The sequence below is a fragment of the Watersipora subatra genome, chromosome 3, assembly GCF_963576615.1.
Source record: "Watersipora subatra chromosome 3, tzWatSuba1.1, whole genome shotgun sequence".
NCBI lineage: Eukaryota > Metazoa > Bryozoa > Gymnolaemata > Cheilostomatida > Watersiporidae > Watersipora > Watersipora subatra.
In genome coordinates this window covers 68,815,301-68,824,402 of record NC_088710.1, presented here as the reverse complement: position 1 = coordinate 68,824,402, position 9,102 = coordinate 68,815,301, and the positions used below count along the sequence as shown (strand labels likewise).

The window sequence follows — 9,102 nt, the reverse complement described above, 5'->3', positions numbered from 1 at the left end:
TGCAGAAATGTTATCTGAGTTGTCTACTCGTTTTTGTTGTTTTTGTAAGACTTGTTTACTCTTGGTATTTTATTTACAAATAGTACTAGCAACGGCTTAAATTTTAAAAATGATATTATTGCAACCACAAAATTAGCCAGAGATGTTTTATTTTTCTTTTCGGCAAATTTCAATGTTTGGTAATGACAGGAAGTTGACATTTTGTAGGCGCACTATTTGGGATGCACCAAATCAATAATGAAGCTATAATACATTCATTGCTACGGATCTGCATCAAAGTTATTCGCCGATTAAATTTAGGTCTGTATATGTTTTCATATCAGTTACGTATCTGAAAAAACTCTGTTAGTTGCATTTCGAAGCTTTATATGTATGTTTCATAACATGCTTAATGATTTATTATAATAAATTATGGAGCTACATATGAAAATGTAAATATTAATAATACTTCCTATCACATTTCGCGTGTATATAATTAATGCAGCATTAATTACTTCATCATTTGTTTAATTGCTATCTTTTAAAGCAACTGGGTTTACTTGTGTTTGAACTAATTCTTTTTCATATCAATTTTAACTGTTCCATAAACTGTTACTAAGATGCTTATGTAGGCTAATGTAATCTATATGCAGCAAAATTGTGGTTTTCAAATGAAGTTGTGCAAGCAATGCATGAAAAAACAACATGGCAGTGCATCTTTTGATTTCACTACACAAATTTAAGCTACTCTTTTGAAGTCATTAATAGGTTTAGGGTTGTAGATCTACTAGTTTGGATAAGCCAACATAAACCATTCGCTACTTCATTTGACACACCAATGAATCTTTTATAACAAATCGGACTAGGTGTGAACCTAACATTGCATGAACAAGAAAGCATATAATGGAGAGACACATGTACTTATGGGTGTAGTGGTCCCCTTATCTTTACTTTCTTGTTTTTGTCTTTGCAATTCTGTGTTTGAGTGTGATGTGTTCTAATAATAGTAGTCTCATGATCAGTTTTGCTAGCCTAATTGTTCAGATGTAACAATACTTTCAACTCAAACATTTATAAATTACAAATATATGTAGGACCTACTGGTTTGTAAAAGCGGCAAAAGTGTCTGTTTGGTATATTTTGTAAGTCTATAAAGTTCGTAATTGATTTTTGAAAAGTGCCCAAGCTTCCAAAGTATTTTTTTCTAATTTTAATTTCATAATTTTAGCAGGAAGTGGTAAAAAATTGCAGCCTTTCCATCTTTTCTTGACTTTTATAATTGCTCCAATATTTACCGTTCTAAAATCACCATGGCAACCGCTTTGTTTGTGACTTGTAGCAAAGGAACAACTCGTGGCCACTGTGAGGACGTATTAGTATAACTACACCTTGCTTTCTTCCCTTCTTCACATCATCTGCATGTCTATTTCATGTGCTTTTGTGAATCTGGATTGAAAGCCAAATTGCCATCAGATTTTCAGTCTTTTCCCATAACTTCTTTCAAAATAAAAAGATCATGTTTAGCAACGTACCGGGTGGAAACCTTTTAAATAACATCGGCGGAAACATCTCGAATCTTGGAGATAAGGTGAATCCTAGCGGTGCTCTAGGTAACATTGGCTCAAAGTTTCCTGGCAACTTGAATAATTTAAATCCTACAAACATAGCTGGAAATTTCACCGGGACTTCTGCAGCAACTGGCGAGGTATCTCTTTGTTGCCGAATGGACAATGGGCTATTTGTTGTTGGCATGCAAGCACATTTGTGATCTTATTTCACAAGATAGTGTGGCGCGTTGTGAACACATATCAGCTCTCATCTCTCTTCTTTTTTGTTTCAGTCTTTCATTATTCTTTGCACCTTAGACTAGATTTGTTAGTGTGTTTTGCTCATTAGTATCCAAGCATATCAGTTTTTTCTTGTTAGGCTTCAAAAATACTTTTTATACCTGATATAGCTCTGCCACCATTTGATTTCCAAACCTGCTACGGTTTGTCAATCCATAGGCATCGCCTTTATTTGCCCTAGGCTTGCTACAAGCCATTGTAGCTTTGCTGTTATCTATAGACCGGCTATCAACGCTAGCTTTGCCTTTAGCATAGCTCTGCTGCAAGTTATATAGCCTTGCCATATGTTACGACTTTTTAAAAGGAGTTGTGTTTAGTCTTGTTGTGGACGACATGAAAGAATATATATATTGATGTTTTAGAGTGGTTAACTAGCCTCTTGCTGACTACATCCCAATGGGAAGCAATTGGGATGCCAATTAATGCATTTGCATTAGTTTATGGTTATGTAATTATATTGCTTCGTCATAGCAGTAATGGAAATCAATGGAAAACACAGGCTGAATGTATTAGCGATAATTTCTCTATTGGTTATCCTTAAACATTGCGACTGAGTCACAATGACCCGCACATACATAGCCTATGCTGACACGTATCTATGCAACTAGTCAGGCCGAGGGTGCCAGCTTTGCTGGTCGCGGACCCTCATAATTCCGTGTTTCGCTTTGTTAGGCTCCCGTTCCACCAGCGAGGTCTAATTTTGGAGGAGCAAGCCCTAGCATGGACATGAGTTCGTCTGGAGGCCAGGCGGATGGCAAATGGCAAAAGGATGCTGCTGATCAGAATTTTGACTACATGTTCAAGCTGCTCATAATCGGAAACTCCAGTGTTGGCAAGACCAGCTTCCTTTTCAGATATGCCGATGATTCGTTCACATCAGCTTTTGTTAGTACTGTTGGCATTGATTTCAAAGTGAAGACCGTGTTCCGAAATGAGAAGCGGGTGAAACTTCAAATTTGGGTGAGAAACTATCCTTTTACAAATTAAGGCCTTCCGAAAGCTATCTAAACATCCCTTCTCATAGAAAATTTGCATTTAAAGATTAGCTAACATTCATAACTAGGAGTATTTATTTGCGAAAATTTAAAGGTGCATAACATAATAATTGTTGCAAGGCTGATTTGAGGTTGTAATGCAGTCTATACGCTCGCAGGACACGGCAGGCCAAGAGCGCTACAGAACCATCACCACAGCGTACTACCGTGGTGCCATGGGTTTCATACTAATGTATGATGTTACCAACGAGGAATCGTTCAATGCCGTGCAAGACTGGTGAGTATATCCAAAAATATTAATTTATGCACGATTGACCTCAATTATATGGGAATGTTTGTCGTAAGACAAATTGGTCAGTTCGCATACCTTTGGCGATTAATCCAGATTTACTCTACCATATTGGTATAATTACTGATCTCCTCAACCATTTTATGTTAGGCTTACAAACATACAGACTCATGCTTGGCCGAGCACATCTGTGGTGCTCTGCGGTAATAAATGTGACATGGATGACCAGCGTGTCGTACCCGAGGACACTGGATCAAAACTTGCAGAAAAACTTGGTAAATCATGAACACTGGTGGGAGTTGTCCGTAATTTAAATAAAAAGAATATGGTGGCTGGTCTTTGTCAGTTCCTTGTGTCCTGCACGCGGTGACCGGTCCAGGGAAATTATATATTCTAACACCTAAATTAGCCTTGCTTCTTTAGAAAAGAGATGGTAAGCTCTTTGTCTGGCAAACTTGCTTTAGGGCTAGTTAGCACATCGGTGAAGTTGTCTTGTCTAATCTACCGCTGTGGAGGCTGTCAGCTGTTATTTGCGCCCTGGACTTACCTATCTGGTTATTATTACCTGTAATTATTAACTGTAAAGTTTGATTTGACAATAAGCTAGTCAATGTCACGCTTTTTTCCACAACTCACCTGAGAGTCGGATCTGGTCCCTTCTCCTTTGCTGCTTCTAATATGTGCACACCGCGCTTGAATACTCTCGATTCTTTCTTATTTAAAGACAATGTCGGAGAATTATCCTACATTTTTACTATCTCTTGTAATACAATACTTGTAAGAGTAATTCTGTCAGCTTATCTAGGATAGATCCTTTAGGAATAAGTCTAAGATTCATAATCATTTCTGTGTCGCGCCAGGTGTACCCAGATTAAGATGTACTCATGGGACAACGCCCAAGTGGTGTTGGTTGGTAACAAGTGTGACCTCGCAGATGAAAGGGTCGTTACCTCTGATAGAGGTCAAAAACTGGCAGAACGGCTTGGTAATTTTCACTCATCAGTTATAGTCGGTGTTGTCACTTCAGTCCATTCTCTATTGCTAACTGCCTCCTTGGAACTGTCAGCGACTAACCTCGCTACTAGTGACCAAAACTTACTATTATCTACTAATCGTCGGTGACTACCAGCCTATTACTAACTGGCTAGCAGAAATCGACTGTTAATGGCTGACTAGTGGTTACTGACTGGTAGCAGCCGACTAAGTAATAATAAACTGGTAGCAAATGACTAAGTAGCGGACGACTGGTAGCAGACGACTAAGTGGTAATCGACTACTTGCAGACTACTAGCATCAACCGACTAGTAGCCCCCCTTTGATCATTTGCATCCAACTATATCGGTCAATCATCATATTCTAAGGGAGTATTGCTGAGCGGATAAGAATAAGATGAGTTATTTATAAGCACAGCATTTGCAGCCATTTTCTCAGTAGAGATACCATTGACTTGTTTTTGTTAAAGACGTTTTCATAAGGTTAGTATGACAGACATATAAACGTAAGGCAGAGACTTGCTAGTTAGTCATCGGCTATAATACCGCTGGTAGTATTTCTAGATTGACTTTTTACGATGGGACTGTCGATGGGACTATTGACTTTTCCGCAGGAAGGGGCTCTTGCCTTCGCAGTAGTTGACTGTACTCGTTGTGGCTTCCTTTTTCACTGCACATATCATTTGGCTTCAAGTGTTCGAGAAGAATGTATAGCTTATCACTTTTGTCACACGTTGAAGTATTGCAATATAAAACTGGTGTCACGAATTGGCTCACAACTGACACCAAAGAGTGTGACTCGTGGCTTCGAAAATCAATAAAGAGGCTTTTCATTAATCTCCTGTTTCTATTCCTCTGCATAAATCTATCCGCCTCCTCAACCACACTTGAACCGTGTAATTACCTATAGAGGCTACTGGACGACCAGTGGCAGCCAGTTTATGCCGCAATCAATACCTCTGCTTGCTTTACTAGATGTCATTCATATGCCGCTGTACCCCTGTTCTTTACGTCACAATAATCTGCAACCTTCATCCCTGCATCAGATGTAGTAGGATTTCTTTCCCCTTCTTCCGAGTACAGTAGACACAGCGAATAAGTAGATGTGCATGCTCAATATGCTGGTAGTAGTGCACAGTGCTGCCGATAAGTAGATGTGCATGCTCAATATGCTGGTAGTAGCGCACAGCGCTGCCGAGTTTGGTTAAGTCAAGTGACTTGAGTGTCTAATCAAGTTTTCACAGGAAAATGATTGTTTATAGACAGCTTAGTTGCTGCATATTTTTCGTGAGCTTTTGAAAAAGCATATTCTTTTTTGTCGAGCCATGCTATTGACTTCTTACCACTTGGCTTTAGCACTCTCACATTTCTGATATCAGTTTCACCCTGTCAGTTAATGTAGGGATGTTGTATGTCCGTACATAGCACAAAGTTGTTCTGTGATTATACACCGTGTAGTATACTCATTTGTTGTCAGTCTGTACCCTTCCGTCTTGCATCATCAACTCAGTCAGTCGTATGCTATAAAAATCTACCATGTTTAGTATATGAGTAAACATGGCGAAGGTATTATGAATAAAGGCATTGCAACATTGTTTCTTTAACTAGTTTTGGTCAAGTTTGTCATGCGTTGTTCTGTCTTCCTCGGAGTCCTCCATTTTCTAACAAACATTTACTATTTTAGGTTTACAATTTTTTGAGACTTCCGCCAAAGACAACATAAATGTGAAGGCCGTCTTTGAGCGACTCGTCGATATAATTTGTGATAAGATGGCAGAAAGTCTTGACTCAGATCCGAATATGATTCCCAACCAACAAAAAGGTTTGAGCCAAATATTCAAATCCCTCTTAAGTCCTGATTTTTGTTGCGGTCTAACTAGGCATTGACCTTGAGCAGTGCTGTTGACCTTAGATAGTACCAGTCAATATAAAAAGTAATTTAGGTTGGGAGTGACTAATCGCATCAAAAGTGATTCAATCGGATGCTAAGTATCTGAACGATACGGAGCAGTGAGTGTATGTGACCAGAGTCGTCATGCAGTCGTAGAGATAGTCCTGACAATCCGCTACATAATTAGTTTGGCTGGATACACAGTTTTTCATTTGATTGATTCAGCGCCAACAATATATCCCCGGCATTTTCATAATCTTTTTCATTACTGTGTTTTTCATTTTTGTTCATTCTTATTTGAAGCAGTCTGGTGGAGCAGCTCACTCGCTAAAGCAGCTCTTGCTACGGCAGCCAGCAATGTCAGACCCATTTATTAGGTGTATTACACTTATGCTCTTCTGGAGTATTTGCCATTTTAGATTTTTTAATGTGTTGTCAATCATTGTTTAAACCTATAGACATCAGCAATCCCATTTCACAGGCAAAACCTTTTACATCCTGCTTATTAGAGTAAGATGTGTTTGAGTTCAGTCAATGAGGTCAGCCGTATATTATTGTGGATACAGAGAAAGGCTGCGGCATCATGTATTGATTTCCGTTTGTCTAGTAGAATGCGTAAGCGCATATTACTAGCTTCTGTTTGCCAACTTACGCTTTGTCTATGGCTAAATCTATACATGTTATAACGTAAGCAGTATTTCCTTTCAAAACAGTAAATCCGTCTGTTCTTGGTACAAAACAAATGCTGGCTATCCGCTATCTGTTCCGTATTTTATTTGTAACCGTGTTCCACTTAATTTTGTAGGGGCACGATTGACAGACCAACAGGGTCAGGCGAAACAAGGAGGCTGTTGTTAATGTTGAGTAGCAGTTGAAAGCATTAGATGCCTGGTCCCTCTGGAACCCTCTAGAACCTAGTTACACATATGGAACAGAGCTCTACTACAAATCACCGTGCACCATCACTAATTATTCAAAGCGATGAACTCTCCACTAGTTTCTAAGTAATTACTGCTTCTGACCTATTGTATCATTTTGAAAATCAATAGCAAGTTTTACTTTAGTTGGGCAGTGTGCCACTATAAAGGCATCTATATCATCCATTTACTTGTTACTGTCAGGTAACTCTTCTATAGCTAAGCTGCAGTAACGTTGCTAGTCGTACACGGATCCGATGGTAGTTGTAGCCTTTACTATTGTAGCGTCTTTGAATCAATCAGATATTGTTAGCGTGCGTGAGCTGTTTCTCTCATCTGTTGTTGATTTGGTAGGTTGAGTACTCATGCTCTGTGTATTCAGGAAAATTTTGGTTATTTTTTATCAAACATGTTTGTTGATGTCATTTGGATTTGGTTTGTTTTATTTATCTATTGAAATATAGATTCTTTGTCAGATCAGTATGTAAAGTCTAGATAATATTCTAGTAAAATAAAGTTGTAGAGCATTGAAACAGGGATTACCCTTGACATACAAAAATATACACAAGGCTGGTATAAATTTTTATAATAAAAACATCGGATTGCTGCCAAAGTGCAAAAAATACATTTTAAATACAATAGAGATATTCATTATTCATTATAAGATATGATACTCATATATATAATATTCAACATTATAGATCAGATATTCTGATCTACCAAAACAATGAATTTGTGTCTGATGAGTTAATACGCAGTGAAGCACATGTCTACGAGTAAAATGCGTTCAGCATTTAATATTCTCAAGAACAAACAAGGGTTTTCACTGCTGATTTGAAATATGGCTGATTTGGACTTGCATCAGGTTTGTCTGTTACTAGCTGATCACAGGCAGGATACGTTCTCAATTCCTTGCAAGGTTTTTTTATATAAGTTGAGCTTTGGAGTGGTTTATGTTATGAAGACAATGAAGCGTCAGTGGAAGACGTGTGCTAAGTTTGTTGAGCTGGTGGCCATAATAGGCCGATGTAAGCAGATTAATTCTGATGATTTATTTTTAGCAACAAGTACAAAGCATTGCCGAACAGAAACAGGAAACAGAAAATGTGATTCACACAATCGTAATACATGAATAGATTGGAGTTGCCTACTCCGTACCGAGAGCATAATTCCTAATTAATAGTGAATATACTATTTATCACATGTCTAGCATACAGTGCCAGATTGTCAGTTCAACATGCCCCCTCAAGCTGGAGCTCGTGTGTTTGGTTGTAATGAGCAATTCGACCAAGTGGTTTAGTTAGGAGGTCAGCTAGGTTGCTCTTAGTATCGACGTGTACATACGATATAGCAGTTTGTTGTCGAACGAAATGGAAACGGATGTCGATATGCTTAGTGCGGCTATGTTTGCTGGCCGTGTCCTTAGTTAGTGCAATAGCACTTTGGTTGTCAACATGTATAATAGTAGGATTAGATTGTGGCATACCAAGAGAAGAACACAGTTGTCGTAAATACAATGCCTCTTTGGTGCCTTCTGCAATCGCCATATATTCAGCTTCGCTGGATGATAATGCAACAGTAGGTTGCTTACGCGATTTCCAGCTAATGGGTGTGCCTCCGAGATTAAAGAGGTACCCTGTGGTTGAGCGTCTGTCATCGCAGTCACCACCCCAGTCAGAATCAGTAAAGCCTAGCAATGTGCCATTAGTTGGTGTGAATGTGAGAGAGTATGATTTTGTAGCTTTTATGTAGCGCAGAACTCTTTTCACAGCAGCAACATGTGACTTAGTTGGTTTCTCTAAAAATTGAGAAAGCTTGGAAACGATCCAACTGATATCAGGTCGGGTTCCTGTCATTAGGTATATAAGGCTTCCTATAGCTTGGCGGTATGGAAAGTTAGTGTCGATATTGTCGGTATCAGTAGCCTTTCTGAGTGTTAATGTATTCTCGGCTGGCGTTTTAGCTGGCTTACAGTCTGTCATGTTGAAACGCTTGAGTATCGCTTCTGCATAACGTTCTTGACACATTTGGTAATTGCCGCTAGCTAGTCGTTGAAAATCAATGCCTAAGAACCATTGTAACTTACCACGGTCATCCATTCTAAACTTGTCATGTAGGGATTGCTTTGTGGTAGTTATCAGCTCTTGGCGGTTGCTTCCAACTATGATGTCGTCTACCCAGAATAAAATGAT

At 38.8% G+C, this 9,102-nt stretch overlaps 1 protein-coding gene across 2 annotated transcripts; it reads left to right on the top strand.

Annotated features, from left to right (window-relative positions):
• The first annotated feature begins 243 nt into the window (after positions 1-243).
• LOC137391893 (ras-related protein Rab-3-like) lies at positions 244-7,391 on the top strand. 2 transcript variants are annotated; one of them, XM_068078441.1, is made up of 7 exons: positions 244-300; positions 1,319-1,684; positions 2,499-2,786; positions 2,980-3,098; positions 3,971-4,095; positions 5,787-5,924; positions 6,799-7,391. In XM_068078441.1, the coding sequence occupies exons 2-7, from the start codon at positions 1,496-1,498 to the stop codon at positions 6,849-6,851; spliced, it is 912 nt and encodes a 303-aa protein (XP_067934542.1). In that variant the 5' UTR covers positions 244-300; positions 1,319-1,495; the 3' UTR covers positions 6,852-7,391. The 2 variants fall into 2 exon arrangements, with proteins under 2 accessions (XP_067934542.1, XP_067934541.1); XM_068078440.1 differs by lacking the exon at positions 3,971-4,095 and adding an exon at positions 3,261-3,385 and having other exon boundaries at positions 254-300.
• Positions 7,392-9,102: the final 1,711 nt, after the last annotated feature.

Bases quoted from the DNA above. Each gene is read 5' to 3' on its own strand.
- LOC137391893 (XM_068078441.1), top strand. From the start codon at position 1,496: ATGTTTAGCAACGTACCGGGTGGAAACCTTTTAAATAACATCGGCGGA. The intron at 4,096-5,786 runs GTAATTTTCACT...TTACTATTTTAG, and splicing joins AAAACTGGCAGAACGGCTTG to GTTTACAATTTTTTGAGACT. The intron at 5,925-6,798 runs GTTTGAGCCAAA...TTAATTTTGTAG, and splicing joins GATTCCCAACCAACAAAAAG to GGGCACGATTGACAGACCAA.